At 42.6% G+C, this 19,057-nt stretch overlaps 1 protein-coding gene across 1 annotated transcript in view; it reads right to left on the bottom strand.

The window, feature by feature from the left end:
- The window catches only part of tusc3 (tumor suppressor candidate 3), a 741,583-nt gene that overhangs the window by 461,301 nt on the left and 261,225 nt on the right, over window positions 1-19,057 (bottom strand). Inside the window, exon 3 of the mRNA XM_041183092.1 lies at window positions 3,552-3,669. Within this exon, the coding sequence (XP_041039026.1) occupies window positions 3,552-3,669 (118 nt within the window). The remainder of the gene's footprint in view (window positions 1-3,551; window positions 3,670-19,057) is intronic.

The following is a 19,057-nucleotide window of genomic DNA, read 5'->3' as shown; positions in this document are numbered from 1 at the left end:
TTAGGTTTCTTTTTAATGTTTGTCAAGCATAAACTTTATTTCAAAGCTCCATTGTGCCTTCCTTTGCAGTGCTGCCTGCCAAGTGGCCTTCTGCCTTATGAAAAATGATTTGACAAGGGCAAAAATTGAGCAATGGGCATCTCCAAGAGAGGTGGATTGTTGATTGGGTTGTGGCTATAAGAACAGGTCAGAGGCTGGGAATTCTATGGCAAGTAATTCACCTCCTGTATCCGCAAAGCCCGTCCACCCTCTACAACATGCAATTCTGGAGTGTGATGGAATACTCGCCACTTGCCTGGATGAGTACAGCTCCAACAACACTCAAGAAGCTCAACACAGTCCAGGACAAAACCGCTTGATCAGCACCCCATCCACCACCTTCGACATCCACTCTTTCTGCACCGTGGCAGTAGTTTGTACCATACACAAGATGCAGTACAGCCACATGCCAAGGCTCTTTTGACAGCATCTTCCAACGACCTCTACCACTTAGAAAGACAAGGATAGCAGACGCATGGGAACACCTGGAAATTCTCCTCCAAGCCACACACCATCCTGACTTGGAATTATATCACTGTTCCTTCACTTTCACTGGATCAAAATCCTTGAACTTGCTTCCAAACAGCACCGTGCATGTACTACTCCAGATGGACTGCAGCAGTTCAAGAAGGTGGCTCACCACTACTTTCTCAAGGGTCATTGGGGATGAGCAATAAATGCTGACCTTGCTAATGATGCTCACATCACGAAAAAAATATATAATCTAGGACTGATTTGTACCTGGGGCTGGAGTGGGAAGGGAGCTTGGTGGGTTCAGAATTGGTGTGCCAAATGACTGCACTGCTTCAGTTTAGCTAAAGTATGCCTGTATCAATCTGTCTTGAAGCTAAGGGTATTGGCTGCAGGTTCTCCCATCACATCTCCGAAGATACAGTGGTCATCAACTTCCTCCCCATGCAGCTCCATGCATTGCTGCTGTGCAATGTTGTGTAAGTTACAGCAGACCACTATCAGTGTGGAAATCTGATCAGTGTGGAAACCAGTGCTGTGGTACAAAGCTTGAACAGTACCCCTAGATCTGTCCAGATACCTGAATTGCATTTTCAGCACACTGGTAGCTTGTTCAATGACAATTCTTGTGCTCATGTGGCTTCAGTTGTACCTTTTCTGTGTATCATTAGTATGGGTCCTCATTTGGGTCATCACTATATCCTTAGAGGGTAACTTTTGTCTCCATGGAACAATTCACTAATACCATTTGAAAGTGCAAATATCTACGGCATATTTGACTGGCACAGGAGGTAGTTTTAGGCATGCATGATGGTCTTTTGGTGATTGTGTATCAGCTGAAAATTAATGGAGTGGAATCCCTTTCAGTTGATGAATCTGCTGTTTGATCTGTGGGTCCTTTGATTGTTGCATACCTGCAACCTATGGCTCCCTGGAGCTGTGGGAATCCAGTTACAGCAGCAAATCCAAGGACCTTCTCATTTTGACTGGCCTCATCAGTGTGAAGTGTACTTAAGTACTAGCCCTGGCAAACATGACATTCATCAGCTGACAGATGCACTTGTAGACAGCTGAGTGTGAGATTCAACAAATATCTCCTACAGATCCCTGGAAGGAGCTGAGACAAAGACATTAAGTGCTGTAGTGATCTTGACTGCCACAGGCAATGTGCACTCACCAGGTCCATTTGGAGGAAGGTCTTCTTCCAGGAGGGTGCGAATGTCAGCAACCAGCTGAAGGGAGCCATCTTTCACTTTATCTGGAGGTTGAAAATGGATTATGTTTGCAGGGACGTGATGTACAAGCCTCTAGATAAAGGGGGAAAATACGTGCCTGACATAATAATTTGCGTTCTTCTCCCATCCCAGTCGTCACAACAAGGACAACAGCGGTTCCAGAAGGCAGCTCACCACCATCTTCTCAAGGGCAATTAGGGACAGGCAATTAATGCTGGCTTTGTCAGTGACATCTATATCCCAGGGATGAGTAAAAAAACACAAACGTGCTACAGTCAAATGTGAAAGTCGGTGCATTCCTGTCGGCTTCATGACGGGCTGGCAGTTTCTGGTCTTTTAACCTGTCATCTGCAAAGAAGCCCACCTGCCCCACAGATAAAATTCAACTCTTTGTCTCCAAGTGTGCAAAATAGGTTTTTGAAATGTATCTGTGCGGAAAAATAATACTCTAATGTTGCCAGAGCATATTACCATTAAATTATAAGCTTGCATAATCTCAAAAATCCATTGAAATTCCAAGGACTTGTATTGTACTGACCTATTAATAGTTACGTTTTCTGAAATTGTTGCCGTGTGCCGTGTGGCTGCTTTTTGGATTACTTCAGAGCGTAATGATCACATATAGGTTATTGGAAAGTTTGAATGTTTTGCGCTGGAAATACCATAGTATACTGAAGCCTTCCTGTCACATTTTGTGATTTTAAAAAAAAATTCTCTTCACTGAAGGGATTTTGGAAATGATTTGTGTTTAAAGATTATGGAATTAAACAAAGTGAATTTGCTAAAGTTTAAAAAGAATAGCCAGAGACTGCAGGTCCAAAAATAGTATATTAAAGCTAGATGTGATAATTTGTGAATGGTCACACTCAACAGTTTATCCAATTAGTCAGAATGACTGCTATTAGAAAAATATGACAGAAATTTAAGGGATTAAAAGCTGACAAATTCCCACGATCTGATGGCCTATATCTGATGGTTCTAAAAGAAGTAGCTGCAAAGATAGTAGATAAATTGGTCATGAATTTCCAAATTTCCCTTGATTCTGGAATGGTCCCAGTGAATCTCCAGGAAGAAAATAAATAGGGAACTACAGGCAGCCAGCCTGACACATTTGTTGGAATCTATTATTAAGGAAGTCTTAACAACGTACTTAGAAAACCATAGTGTGATCAGGCAAAGTCAACATACGCCAGGATTTTAGGATGATGGTGTTTCCCTTTCCACCATCTATGCATCTCCATCAATACCACCTGCCCTGCAGCCATTTAATGCCCCAACAAGTGGTGGTGGTGAGTCCAAAAAGTTAAAATGAAGCTGCTGATGGAGGCACCCCCACCCCATCCTACCCCCAACCTTCCTGTCTGAGGCCTGTACAGGTTTACTTTTTGGGCTTACCCATGCCCCTGAACTCCTCCCACCAGTCTGAAAGTTGAAGCTGGGCGGGAAACAGCTCTTAAGTGGTCAATAAATGGCCACCTAAGTGCCTCAACTGGGGCAAGGTCGGGCGGGTCAGCCTAGGCCTAGCCCATTCCAGTGTAAAATTGCAGAGAGGTCGGGGTGGGTGGCAGCCCAGTGGTAAGGCCATCCGAGAAATTTTACGGCCACCCCCTACATATAAACCCACAGGTAGGGGACATAAAATTTTGCCCATAGTTTTACAAAAGAAAAATTGTGTTTGACAAACTTATTAAGACTTTTTTGAGAACATAACTGGTAGGGCAAATAAAGGGGAGCTAGTAAATGTGGTTGCTCCAAATTCATCATGTAGAACTGGTTGATAGTTACTGCACACAACAAAATCCATACCTGCTGAAATACATCTGCTCCCTCATCATAGTCCACCACAGTAAAGAACAACTTATTAGAAAAGGCAGATGAATACCGCCACGAGTTTGCCAGCACCTGGTACTCCTCATTCGCCTGTCTGTAGAAAATAAAGTACAATGCACTAAAATCAACTTGTACGATTAGGAAATGAATTTACTGTGTGAGTATACTACATATTCTTTGTTCAGCAAACAGTAATTTCACAGTAGTCATAACAACTTCAACATATTCATAGTTACACCTAAAAGGATCCCATATATGAACTTAATCAATCAACACATATTAACAATATTAACATTAACTAAATGGGAGAGAAACACATTTATAAACAGTTTCAATCACTATTATGGCATGTTTATATTCACCCATGGGATATGAGCTATGCTGGCAAAGTCAACATTTATTGGCCATCCCTAATTATCCGCAAAGTGGCAAACTGCCTTCTTCAACCAATGTAGTCCAAGCAGCTTAGATACACCCACAATGCTGTTAGGAAGGAAGTTCCAGATTTTGACCTAGTGACGTTGAAGAAACAGCAATATCCAAGTCAGGCTGATGTGTGACTTAGAGGGAAATGTGCAGCTGGTGATGTTCCCATGTGTCTGAACCCTTGTCCTTCCAGGTGGTAGCAGTTATGGATTCGAAAACTGCTTTGGAAGGGCGAATAGAAAAGAAGCATAATATCTAAGTGGTGAGAGATTGTGGATTCAGAGGGACCTGGATGTCCTAATGCATGAATCACAAAGGCTAGTATGCAGGTACAACAAGTAATTAGAAAAGCTAGTAAAATGGGATAGTTTATTGCGAGAGGAATTGAATATAAAAGTAGGGAGGTTATGCTTCAGTTGTACAGGACACTGGTGAGACTACATCTGGAGAACTTTGTACAGTATAGGTCTCCTTATCTATGGAAAGATGCAAATGCATTAGAAGCAGTTCAGGGAAGGCTGACTTGACTCATACCAGGAATGGGTAGGTTGTCTTATGAGGAAAAGTTGGACAGACTAGGCTTGTATCCACTGGAATTCAGAAAAGTAAGAGGTGACTTGATTGAAACCTTTAAGATCCTGAGGGGTCTTGACAGAGTGGATGTGAAGAGGATGTTCCCTCTTGTGGGAGGTTCTAGAATTAGGTGTCATTGTTTAAAAATAAGGGGACACCCATTTAAGACAGAAATGAGATTTTTTTTCTCTTAGAGTGTAGTGAGTATTTGGAATTCCCTCAAAAGACAGAGGAAGCAAAGTCTTTGAATATGTTTAAGGCAGAGCTAGATTGATTCTTAATAAACAAGGGGGTGAAAGGTTATTGAGGGTAGGTAGGAGGTTATAATCAGATCAGCCATGATCTTATTGAATGGTGGAGCAGGCTCGAGGGGCTGAGTGGCCTACTCCTGCTTCTAATTTATGTTTGTATGCTGTTGAAGGAACCTTGGAAAGCTGCTGCAGTGGCTGTATGCACAATGGTTGGTGTGTGTCTACCAACAGTACCATCATCATAATTGGAGGTACAGGCTCCTCAGGTTGTTGATCATTCTTTGGTAACACTTCCAGCAGAGGTACTATGGTAATCTCATGTGCAGTAGGTTGATCTGATCATTGGGTACTTTCCTGGACCGGGAATGATGTGGACAAACCCTTTCAGGCTGTGAGCTTTGCTTGCTGAAGCTGGACTTGCAAGTGGGATTCAATGGAGTCTTATGCTGGAGTAAAGCTTTGACCTTTTTGCTTCCAGACTCTTCTCTCGCTGAAGGTTTGTCTTTCTTGTGAATTTTCTCCCCATCTATAGCTATGTTTCAGTTCAGAATCCGTTTAAAGTGTCCTTTTTCTTAACTTTTCTGCATTTTTGTGAGGATAAAGGTTTTTGGTTCCATCACTGCCACCATGAAGAACCATGCTTCATACACCATGAGATAGACTTCACAGTGTTGAATATATTAGCAGCAAGTCTTTTTCAACAATTCACAACTATATACATATATACATTAGAGGTAACAGGTATGGAACCGACTCCATTCAAGGTCTTTACTCATCTCTGTCCATTCCTAGACTGACCCTGTCTCTGGGTCATGTGCCTTCTTACATCACTGTGTGGGCAGCACTGTACTCAGTCCCACATTAACTCTGTATGCACCAGACCATGCTACGACAGCCATGGTGAGCAGAGTTGGAGGGTGTGAATATTTAAGATGGTGAATGGTTATCAATCAAGCAGGTTGCTTTATCTTGGATGATATAGCTTCTTGAATGTTGTCAGAGTGGCACTCATCCAGTTAATTAGAGGGTATTCCACTGCACTCCTGACTTGTAGCTTGTAGATGGTGGACAGGTTTTGGAGAGTTACACGATGAGTTATTCGCAACAGAATCTCCAGTTGACAGCACATTCCACCATTTTGCTAATGACTAAATGTATACTGATAGGGTGATAGTTGGATGTATTACATTTGTCTTTTTTTTGTGGACAGGACATATCTGGACAAATTTTCATATTTTTGGGTAGATGTCCATGTTGTAGCTGTACTGGAACAGTTTAGCTAGGATGCAGCCAGTTTAGAGCACAAGTTTTCAGCAATACAGTCACAATAGTATCGGGACCCATACACTTGGCTAGATCCAGTGCTCTCAGATATTTCTTGATTTCAAGTGGAGTGAATCAAACTGCCTGAAGACTGATGTCTGTGATGGTGGGGACCTCAGGAGGACACAAAGATAGATCATCCACTTGCTACTCCTGACTGAAGGTGATTGCAACTTGCCTTTTGCAGTCAGGTTCTGGGGTCTTTTCTCATTTAGGATGAGGATGCTCATGCATCCTTCTCCTCCCATTAATTGTTTAATTGTCCACCACTATTCTTGATCTGATATGTCAGGACTGCTGAGCTTTGATCTGATCCGTTGGCTTAGCTCTGTCCACAGTATGCTGCTTCCTTTAGCATGCATGTAGTCCATTCTTGTAGCTTTACTAGGTTGTGACCTCATTTTTAGGTAAGCCTGGCTGCTCCTGGCATGCTCTTCTATACTCCTCATGGAACTAGAGCTGATCTCCTGGCTTGATGACAATGGTAGTGAGTGAAACGTTGGGCCGTGAGATTAAACATGGATATGGGATAAAATTCTGATGCTGCTTATGGCCCACATCTCTGGATTCTTAGTGTTGAGCTGCTTGATCTGTTTTGAAACTATCAAATTTATAAGATGGTAGAGCCACACATTATGGAGGATTTCCGCAGTGTGAAGATGGGACATTGTGTGGTCGCCACTTCTACTAGTACTGTCATGAACAGATGCTTCTGTGACAGGCAGATTAGTGAGGACAACATCAGGCAGTTTTTTTTCCATTACGCTGGTTCTGTCACCACCTTCCGCACACTGTGCCTCAAAGTATGGCATAGGAAACTTTGTCCTTCCAGACTCACTCAACACAGTCAATATGGCACTACTGAACCATTCTTGGTGATGGGCATTGAAATTACACACCCGAAGTATATGTTATGACCTTGCTGCCCTCAGTGCTTCTTCCAAGTGATGTTCAATGTGGAGGCATACTGATTTTATTTTTTATTCGTTCATGGGATGTGGGCATCACTGGCTAGGCCAGCATTTATTGCCCATCTCTAATTGCCCTTGAGAAGGTGGTGATGAGTTGCCTTCTTGAACCTCTGCAGTCCATGTGGCATACACACTGCTGTTAGGAAGAGAGTTCCAGGATTTTGATCCAGTGACAGTGAAGGAATGGCAATATTGTTCCAAGTCAGGATGATGTATGGCTTGGAGGGGAACTTGCAGGTGGTGGCATTCCCATGCATCTGCTACCCTTATCCTTCTAAGTGGTACAGGTCATGGGTTTGGAAGGTGCTGTTGAAGGAGTAATGACCTGATTCATCAGGTGAGGGAGGCAGTGGGTGGTAATCAACAGGATGTTTTCCTGCTCACTTTTGACCCGATGCTTGGAAACTTCATGGGATCCTAGTCAATGTTGAGGACTCCCTGGGCCATATCCTCCTGACTATGTACATCTATGCTGTCACCTCTAGCAGGTCTGCCCTGTTGATGGGAGAGGACATACCCTGGGTATGATGATGAGTTGTCTGTGAATAAGATTATGTCAGTCTGTTGTTTAACTAGTCTGTGGGATACGTCTCTGAGTTTTGGACCAGTTATTAGTGAGGAGGACTTTGGACTGGGGCTGCCTTTGTCATGTACAATGTTGAGGTTGATGCTGACAAGTTTTATTCTTATTGGCCCAGATTTTCCTAACAGCAGCAAGGCTATGGCACTTAGGGCTGACCACGATAAAAAAATTACATCTTCACCCTTCTGCACTGGAGCTTGAGGGATTTTCCGTCCCTACTGAGGGGCACAACCATCAGTGAACGCAGCTTTGAGGAGTAGTGACAAGGTGCAGAAATGGCAAGCCATGCCGCATTTGATATCGCACTGGAAGGAAAGCCTCATAAGATCCAAATAATATAAAAAACAAAGACAAAAATAACTGGAAAAACTCAGCAGGTCTGACAGCATCTGCGGAGAGGGATACAGTTGACATTTCGCGTCCGCATGACCCCTCATCAGAACTAAGATATATAGAAATGAGATGAAATATAAGCTGGTAGAGGGGGGTGGGACAGGAGAGCTCGACAGGGGGCCAGTGATAGGTGGAGGCCAAGAGACCGCCAAAGATGTCATAGACAAAAGGAAAAGGGGTGTTGACGGTGGTGATATTATCTAATGGATGTGCTAATGGGGACATTAAGGGAAGCAAGCTAGTGGCAGATGGCCCTAGTCCGGGTGAGGTGGGGGGAAGGAATCGAAATGGGCTAAAAGGTGGAGATGAAACAACAGGTTGAAATAAATTTAAAAATTGGAGGGAAAAAAATAGAGTAAAAAAATGATAAATTATTGGAAAAAGAGGGATCGGAAAGGGGGTGGGATGGAGGAGACAGTTCATGATCTGAAATTGTTGAACTCAATATTAAGTCCGGAAGGCTGCAAAGTGCCTAGCCGGAAGATGAGGTGCTGTTCCTCCAAGTTTGCATTAAACTTCACTAGAACATTGCAGCAGGCCAAGGATGGACATGTGGGCATGAGAGCAGGGTGGTGTGTTGAAATGGCAAGCGACAGGGAAGTCTGGGTCACGCTTAAGATCCAATAGGCTGTCACTGTTGTAGTGAGCTTTTTAAAGTTCTTAAGCATTTTTCTTTAACTATTTTAATCTTTAAATGCCTTTTAATTGCTTTTATGAGTTGTATAACCTTTAATTTAGTGCAAGTAAACATGGAAAAGTCTTGACAGGAATTGGAAAAGTATTTAAAATGAAATAAGTGGTAAAGTGCATGCAGTTCTAAGTGTGTTGATTTTTTTCATTAAAAAAGGGATTTGCTATGGACAGTGGGTGGGTGGCTTGGAGTGTTGGGTGGGCAGATTGGAGTGTTGGGTGGGCAAGGTGTTAATTATTCTGCAAGATTACTTTTAAATACATTTTGAGGCCTTTCATATACAGCTTCTGCTGTAAATCACTTTCAACCTTGGTCATACACCTGTGATTAAGAGCATGAGTATGCTGGAATAAATTTCTGGGCAACTTCAGGGCATCCAGCCCAAGACTACAATGTAGGGTCAGTGTTGGAGGCATCCATGGAGAGTTCTGGGCAGTGTATTTCCACCCAACATAAGTTTGAAATTCATGTGTAAGTACTGCACATGTGCATTGATCTTGATTCTGGCTCCCGATGCGCAACTGTGGTGAATGTCCCAAAGTTCATCATTAATTCCATTGGAAGTGTTGGGTCATTATCTTTTTAGCAGTTTGATATAACTGAGTAGCTTGCTAGGCCATTTCAGAGGGCACCAAATTGCTGGGAGTCTGGAGTCACATATAGGCCCAGTAAAATGTCCTTCTCTGAAAAATATTAGTGAACCAGATGGGTTTTTATAATATTCTGGTAGCTCTATTACTGATGCTAGCTCCTTAATTCCATACTTAATTGATTAAGTGCATTTACATTCCCCAGGTGCTTGGCCTAAATAGCCAAGTGGTTATGGTACTGGGCTTGTAACCCCAAGATCAAGAGTTCAAATCTCACAATGGCAAACTATGAAACAATGTAACTTCATCTGAAACAGATGGAAACGTGTTTGTACTCGAAAGAGTTACATTCCCCAGGTGCTGTGGCGGAATTTGAACTCATGCCTCTGGACCATTCACCCAGGCCTCTATATTACTAGTCCAAAACCATGCTACCAGCCATTTACTCATAAATGAATTGTAACATAGTTGAATCAATAACCTAATGTAAATAATTCATTTTTAATCAATACACAGAATTTTTTCCTACAGGTCTATATTTAACTTTATTGCCTTAATTTAACCAAATTATGGAAAAAAAAATTACCCCTGCAGCAGCGAAACCCCTTGCTAGATTAAAACCCATTGGTAAAGCTGCACCATTTCTTTTGTCAACTAACAGACAAGTTATGAAATTGTTCAATACAATGTTACTGTGAATATAGTGCTGACCAAATAAAACTTAAAAATGAAAGCAGTGTTTAAAACAATTGCAGTATTTAGCTAGACATCTATTTTCATTTACTTCCCATCAATAGTACTAATACTTTCTTCTATTAATTGTAGTTTATGTAATTTTAGTTCACCCCAAAGATTCAAGTTTTGATCCATTAAAATCCAGATGACCTACTCTTCGTTAATTTTAAACTGTCAGCATTTACGAATAATTGGTTGGGCTGACAGCACTAACAGGTTTTAACATAATCTTTTTCACCTGGCTGACTCTTAAATGTACTTGATGAACTACATGCAACCAAAGGTATAATAGGTGCCGATGTTGCTACCCTTGAGCATAACAGCTATTTAAAAGTTGTTCCAGTCATCCTTAAAATATGGAAAGCTAAATTGCATAAACTGTACATTGTGATAACGATTTTGAAAGCAAAAATCTTGCATAAAGTAACAAATAGAGCCAAAAGGATTGAATATTTTTGGACCATCCCAATCCACCACTACAACTTTGAAAGAAGATCCAAAGTTTTTTGCAGATCTTCCACCAAAGTTATCATGAACAATCAGAATGCTGTAACTCCACCCCCAAAATGAAGAATCAAAATTTTAAATTTTTTGAACATGACTTTTCTTCCCATTTTCTCTTTGGCTTTACCACATAAAATCTTGCAGACAGTTTCAAAATCCTTGGTGAATTAACGCAAGAACAGTCATCATAAATGCCGTTCTCATTTTACATCTTTCAAAATGTGTTGCATTTTCTTACTATAACTTATTAATCATGGGCCATCTGAGGAATCTGTTACTTGTCACAGGACATGAAAAATAAATATGAAGGGGAGAGATTTTATTTTAAAAGGACGATATATCTGGATCATATTGTGAAATGATACATCCTCAGTAATGTCAGGCTAATTAACTACTAACAAACATATAGGGTAGGATTTTTCGCTGAGCAGATGAGTATGCGCCCGATCCGCTCGAGCATAAAATAGCACATGATGACGTCAGGTGAGCGGCCCACTTGTGAGATATTTCGATTGGCGGGCATGCACGGGAGTCGGCAGCACACCCACCAACAATTAACGGGCCTATTAAGGCCGTTAAAGTATTAATCAAATGCAATTTTTCGCTGCCCATCCAACCTGACAGTTGGCGGGCAGGTGAATCAAGCAGACAACCTTTGGATTTTGTATGAAACCTTACCCGCGGGCAGGATAAGGTTTCCACCAGGAATTAAAAATAAAATTAAAATGTTGCAATATCATTGATAACATGTCCCTACTTGTGACAGAGTCACATGAGGGCACATGTTTTTAACATTTGTATGTCCTTCATTTTTGATGTTTAAAATCTTCAGCTCCCTGAGGCAGCTCTGTGCCTCAGGGAGTCTTTCATTGCACGCACACGTGTGCATGTGCAAACTTCCACGCTCACCCTCCTCCCACCCCCACTCCAGCAGCGCTCAGTATTGCAGCGAATGTTTCACGCTGGCTGGCTGTTAATTCGCCAGCCAGCGTGAAATTGATATCAGGGTCCGATCGCGGGTGACAGTCAGCTTCCTTCGCAACCACTCCCGGCCCCGCCCTCCGCGCCACCCGACGAGGCAAAAATCCTGCCCATAGTAAATGCAGTGGAATACTGTTTTTGGATATACTCCCCATCTTGTGGTATGCTGAGTGCGTCTGTAGTTCAATTTGCTAGAGGCAGAAAGTTTCAGGTCTGAAGCCAAACTGATAAGCAAACAGTCTGATAAATTGAGCAGATTGGGAAAAAACACATGTTCTTGAAATTTACCTACTCAGACCAGCAAATTTCTATACCACCCATTCTTCTTTAAAGCAGGATATTGACTAGTCATAATGATAATAAAGGAAAGATGTTGGATTTTTCTCAGGCTCATTGAACCTGAGTGTTCTGTCTTATATTGCCTGATGAAGCTGGCAATTTAGTTGCTGAACAGATTCTATGGTGCTTTTGGCCTGCCAAGTGATTCATTCACAGGACACTGAATCAATGCCAATCCCTTTGTGCAACAAGAGCCAGCCAAGGCACTTCAGCATGTAAGCAGGGGACTTGCCCGGGTGCAACACCTGCTAAGTAATGGTGTACAAATCCAAGACTATCTTTGGCTAATGAGGACATATTTTAAAAGATGTGTGGGTGCAATATACTTACACATTTGCCTAATTGGGTGTGAATCAAGTTAAACCCTCTTTAAGGTATCAAAAACAAAGTGCTGCAAATTCCAAAAATCTGAAGCAAAACAGAAACATGCTAGAAACATTCAGTACGCCAGGCAGCATCTACGGACAAAGGAAAATGTTGATGTTTCAATTGTAACCATCTGCCTGTTCCATGTGCTTAGTGTTCCCATTCACATAATATGTAAAAAATTAAGAAATAATGGATTTTTAAAAAAAATGTAATGAAAGAAAGAAGAAAGTAGTTTAATTTGTATTATGTCTTTCACAACCTCCGGATATCCTAAAGTGCTTTACAGCCAGTTAAGCATTTGTTGAAACGTAGGACCCAAATTTACAGAGTTGGAGAGGGTGCATAGGAGGCCTCAATCAGCCAAGGAGCCCGACAAAGCTGGGTGAAGTGGAGGCCCTGCCAATCTCAATGGCAGAATCTTTTTAAAATAAATGGCGCAGTCTCCCGCCTACAATGGGCCAGATAGCAGTTTTGTGAGGCACAAAGAGGATTCCTGCCCCTCCTAGTCCACAAGAAAGCCTGAAATATAGAGTTCTGAACCAGGATGCAGCTCCTGGAAGATTTAACCTGATGGGGGAGCTAATGCTGACACCCTCCATTGCCCGCCCCATTCTCCTTAAAATCTTGCGCTTTAACCAAGCTTTTGGTCACCCATCCTAACATCTCCTTTTGCTCTGTGCCACATCTGTGATTACACTCATGTGGAGCACCTTGGGAAGCTTTCCTAGTTAAATGTACTATATAAGTGCAAGTTGGTGTTGTATATATATCATATCCCTTTATCAAGATGAGAGATGTTATTTTGAAGACTTCCCAGTTTCAGAATCAATCCCTTCCAAGTCACATCTGTCATTCCCAGGTGCAAAATAAATCTTCCCTTTCTCGGCCTGAATATCATGCCCTCTGTTCAACACAACAACATTGTTTCTCCATTCGTAATCCATGATCTCTTTTTAATGAGATGGAAAATGATAGCACGCTAAAAGCAAAATACTGTGGATGCTGGAAATCTGAAACAAAAGCAGAAAATGCTGGAAAAACACAGCAGGTCTGGCAGCATCTGTGGAGAGAGAAACAGGGTTAACGTTTTGAGTCTGTATGACCCTTCTTCAGAGCCCTGGACTCTTGTTAAAATATTGCCTATTAGTGTTAAATTTGGTCAATTTTATACTAAGAATTGTGAAAGAATGCCCCAACTTACCAGATTTATTCTACAACAAGACATTTGCAGTCACAGCTAAAGGAGGCTTCCATTTGTTCAATCTGAAGGGGCTTCAAACCCAGCTCTCAGAGTTAAAAGATCAGTCAATGAATACACTCAGTCCTTCAACGCCATTTTAGCTTTAGGGTCTGAACTCAGGATCTGTGTCATAATGATCAACTGTCCAGAATCTTTGTTTTTTTGGAGGGCGGAGGAAGTTACTTTCTGGTCACCCAAACCTAAAATACTGAGCTCTCAACTTTCTCCTCTTGATTCAATACTTGCTGGTACTGAAAATTACTGTAATCTCATTCCACCCCAAAAATACCATTCTCAACCTTTGTGTTCATTCCAATTACCACTTTACTGCTAACCTCCCTACATTGATCCCTTGATCTTCAAAGTGCTCAAAGAATAATTGCCATTCCAATCCACGGTCACCTTTCCTATCACTCCTTGCTCATGTCCCATTCCATCCCAGTAAAGAACTGAGACTACTCTGGTAAATTGCACTGACATTCTTTGTGGCTACAACCATGGTGCATGATCCCTCCTGTCATACTTGCCTACACTCCACCATTTCATGGCATTTGCTCGAGTTAACTGTTTCCTCTGGGCATCTACATCTGTGTGCCATCCTCATAACAGTTCCACTTGTACTTGTTCCAACATAGCATAACTCCTGCAATGTTCTCTTCTCCCACACTCGCAGCTAACTTCAGCACACCCCAAGTTTCCATCAATGCCTCGATATTCCCTACCTACATGGTGTCCCTTGAAAATGTTAACAAATATGGGATCAGCTTTCAGATTATGTACAATTTTTATGGCATAGAAACAGGCCGAATAGAATTTAATGCCCTCTCCTGTGCTGAGTTTGGTCATGGCGGCCAGTTAATTGGGTGGGTGGGTGGTGAGTGAGGACCCAATTATCGTTTTGCCTCTGTCCATGACGGGAAGGTCTGTAAATGGTCTTCCTACCCTGCCGTCAACTAAGGCCTTTAAGTGGGCAATTAATGCCAACTTAAGGGCCTCAATCTGCCACTGTTGGAATTCAGCCAGTGGCAAGCAAGGGAATCGCTAGGTGAAATGCCCAAAAAGTAAACCTGTCAGGGTTGCTTGTTGGCTTCCAGGATGGTACCTCATTCAAAGACACTCAATGCCTGATTGAGGGACCCAGCATCGGGAAGGGGGTGGAGGCACTGACAGTCATTCCCCTGTCCTTGTTGTCAACCTACCTCACCCAGTCCCACAACCACCATCCCATGACCCACTGCTGCCAACACTCACCTAAGCCTGGGTCCATCGGTGATCCCGGGCCTCAGGTCGATGTATTATCAGCAACACCCACTGCCTCCCCAGTGATGCTGCTGAAGAATCAAGAGTTCTCGTTGAGCGGGATTTCTACTCCTGGAACTTTTGATCCCGGGAAAGGCTCACTGCTGCCTAGTTAAGTGACTGACTGGTACTTCATTCAGCAGGCCTTCCTGAAAAGGCAATGCCGAGCTCTCGCTGGCTCTCCAGCCAATGGGAAAGACCCTCGTCACTTCTATTAAATACCACCCTCTGTTTGACCCCATTGATCTGTGGTGATGTTTATTCTCCACACAAACCCACCTTACTTCATTTTACCCTATTAGCATACTTCCCCATTCTCCCTCATGTACTTAGCTGGATACCTCTTAAAAGCATCAATGTTATTACCTCATCACTCCTCATGGTAAGAAGTTCCACCTTCTTACCATGCTCTGAGTAAAGAAGTTATTCCTGAATTTCTTTCAGGACCTCCTGCAACAATGTCTGGGGTCTCAGAGGATTGGCTTCTAACAACCATAAATATCTTCCTTTGTGCAAAGTATGACACCAACCAGTGAAGAATTTGCTCCCTGATTGCCATTGACTTCAATTTTGCCAGGACTCCTTGATGCCACAGTCACTTGAATGCTGCCTTAATGTCAAGGGCAGTCACTCGAATCTCCCCTCTTGAGTTCAGCTCTTCTGTCCATGCTTGGAGCAAGGAAAGCCATAATGAGGTCAGGAGCCGTGTGGCCTTGCAGAACCCAAACTGAGAATCAGTGAGCAAGTTATTATTGTGTAAGTGCCACTTGATCGTACTGTCGACAACACCTTCCATCACTTTGCTGATGATCAAGAGGAGCTTAAGTTGTAGTTTGGTAACTGAGGGACATCAGTGAGGAGGGAATGAGGTGATCATTTGAGAGTACAGTTGGGTAAGTGTTTACTATTTTTATCGCTTATAGTTTTTAAGGTCTTATTTTGTGGTTCATCGTTTGTAAGGGCTATATTCTGTAACAACGAGGATTAGGGAAGAAGGGCCCTAAGGTAATTGATATTATTTGATACTACGTATCTTCCAAAACATTTAATTTAATTTAAAGGGTTAAGTCATGGCAGGAGAGCTCAGAGCCGTGTCGATCTCCTTCTGCTCTATGTGGGAAGCTGGGAACATTTCCAGTGCCCGGGTCCAGCATGTGTGTGGGAAGTGTTTCCAGCTGCAGCTCCTGGAAGCCCGGGGTTCAAAGCTGGAGCGGCGACAATGGACACTGTGGAGCATCCGCGAGACAGAGAGTATCGTGGATAGCACATATAGAGAGGTGGTCACACCGCAGGCTAAGAGTCCACAGGCAGGAAGGGAATGGGTGATCACCAGGCAGTGCAAGAGGATTAGGCAGGCAGTGCAGGAATCTCCTGTGGCTATTACCCTGCAAAACAGATATACCGCTTTGGATACTATTGGGGGGAATGGCCTCACAGGGGAAAGCAGCAACAGCCAGATTTGTTGCACCATGGCTGGCTCTGCTGCACAGGGGAGAAGCAAAAAACTAATGCAATAGCTTTGGGGAATCAATTGTAGGGGGAATAGATAGGCGTTTCTGTGACCACAAACGAGACTCAGGATGGTATGTTGCCTCCCTGGTGCTAGGGTCAAGGATGTCTCAGAGTGGCTACAGAACATTCTGAAGGGGGAGGACGAACATCCATTGGTCGTTGTACATATTGGTACAAACAACATAGGCAAAAAAAGGGATGGGGTCCTAAAAGCAGAATATAAGGAGTTAGGAAGTAAGTTGAAAATTAGGACCTCAAAGGTAGTGATCTCAGGATTACTACCAGTGCCACATGCTAGTCAGAGTAGAAATAGCAGGATATATCGGATGAATATGTGGCTGGACAGATGGTGTGAGGGGAAGGTTTCAGATTCCTGTGGAGGCGGGAACAGTACAAACTGGATGGGTTACAACTAGGTAGGACCGGGACCGACGTCCTGGGGGATATCTGCTAGAGAGGTTGGGGAGGGTTTAAACTAAAATGTCAGGGGGATGGGAACCTATGCAAGGAGTCAGAGGAGAGGGAATCAAGGACAAGAACAAAAGACAGAAAGGGGAATAAGAAAAGTGATAGGCAGAGAAATCAAGGGCAAGAATCAAACAGGGCCTCAGTGAAAAATAGTGGGAACAGGACAAGTACTGTTAAAAAGACAAGCCTTAAGGCTTTGTGCCTTAACGCGAGGAGCATTCACAATAAAGTGAATGAATTAACTGCGCAAATAGATGTAAACAGGCATGATATAGTCAGGATTACGGAGACATGGCTGCTGGGTGACCAGGGATGGGAACTGAACATCCAGGGGCATTCAGTATTTAGGAAGGACAGACAAAAAGGAAAAGGCAGTGGAGTTGCATTGCTGGTCAAAGAGGAAATTAACACAATAATGAGGAAAGATACTAGCTCCAACGATGTGGAATCTGTATGGGTAGGGCTGAGAAATACTAAGGGGCAAAAAACATTAGTGGGAGTTATATATAGACTCCCAAACTGTATTGGTGATGTTGGGAATGGCATTCAACAGGAAATTAGAGACACATGCAATAAAGGAACATCTATAATTATGGGTGACTTTAATATGCAAATAGATTGGGCAAATCACATTAGTAACAATACCATAGAGGAGGAATTCCTGGAGTGTATACAGGATGGTTTTCAGGACCAACACGTTGAGGAGCCAACTAAAGAACAGGCCATACTAGACTGGGTATTGTGTAATGCGAAAGGAATAATTGGCAATCTAGTTCTGTGAGGCCTCTTGGGGATGAGCGACCATAATATGATAAAATTCTTCAACAAGATGGAGAGTGATGTAGTTGATTCTACGATTAGTGTTCTGAATCTTAATAAAGAAAACTACGATGGTATGAGGTGTGAGCTGGCTATGATGGATTGGGAAACGTTACTTAAAGGGATGACAGTGGATAGGCAATGGCAAACATTCAAAGAGCGCATGGGTGAACTGCAACAATTGTTTATTCCTGTCTGGTGCAAAAGTAAAACAGCAAAACCAAGGCTTACAAGGGAAATTAGAGATAGTATTAGATCCAAGGAAGAGGCATACAAATTGGCCAGAAAAAACAACAGACCTGAGGATTGGGAGCAGTTTAGAATTCAGCAAAGGAGGACCAAGGGATTGATTAAGAAGGGGAAATTAGAGAACAAGAGTAAGCTTGCGGGGAACATAAAAACTGACTGTAAAAGGTTCTATAGGTATGTGAAGAGAAAAAGATTGGTTAAGACAAATGTAGGTCCCTAACAGTCAGAAACAGGGGAATTTATAATGGGGAACAAAGAAATGGCTGACCAACTAAATGCATACTTTGGTTCTGTCTTCACAAAGGAGACACAAATAACATACCAGAAATGTTGGGGAACACAGGGTTTAGTAAGAAATCAGTATTAGTAGGGAAATTGATGGGATTGAAGACCGATAAGTCCCCAGGGCCTGATAATCTACATCCCACGGTATTGAAGGAAGTGGCCCTAGAAATAGTGGATGCTTTGGTGCTCATCTTCCGAGATTCTATAGACTCCGGAGGAGTTCCTACAGATTGGAGGGTAGCTAATTTAACCACACTATTTAAAAAGGGAGGTAGAGAGAGAACAAGGAATTATAGACCAGTCAGCCTGACGTCAGTAGTGGGGAAAATTCTAGAGTCCATTATAAAAGATTTAATAGCTGAGCACTTGGAAAACAGTGGCAGAATCGGACAGAGTCATCATGGATTTACGAGAGGGAAATCATGCTTGACAAATCTACTGGAATTTTTCGAGGATGTAACCAGTAGAGTTGATGAGGGGGAGCCAGTGGATGTGGTTTATTTGGACTTTCAGAAGATTATCAACAAAGTCCCACATAAGAGACTGGCATGTAAAATTAAAGCGTATGGTACTGGGGGTAGTGTTCTGAGATGGATAGAAAACTGGTTGGCGGACAGGAAACAAAGAGTAGGAATAAACGAGTCTTTTTCCGAATGGCAGGTAGTGACTAGTGGGGTACCACAGGGATCGGTGCTGGGACCCCAGCTATTCACAATATATATTAATGATTTAGATAAGGGAACTAAATGTAATATCTCCAAATTTGCAGATGACACAAAGCTGGGTGGGAGGTTGAGCTGTGAGGAGGATGCAGAGATGCTTCAGTGTGATTTGGACAAGCTGAGTAAGTGGGCAAATGCATGGCAGGTGCAGTATTATGT

Source organism: Carcharodon carcharias, chromosome 1, assembly GCF_017639515.1.
Source record: "Carcharodon carcharias isolate sCarCar2 chromosome 1, sCarCar2.pri, whole genome shotgun sequence".
Lineage (NCBI taxonomy): Eukaryota > Metazoa > Chordata > Chondrichthyes > Lamniformes > Lamnidae > Carcharodon > Carcharodon carcharias.
This window is presented reverse-complemented; position numbering and strand designations above follow the sequence as displayed.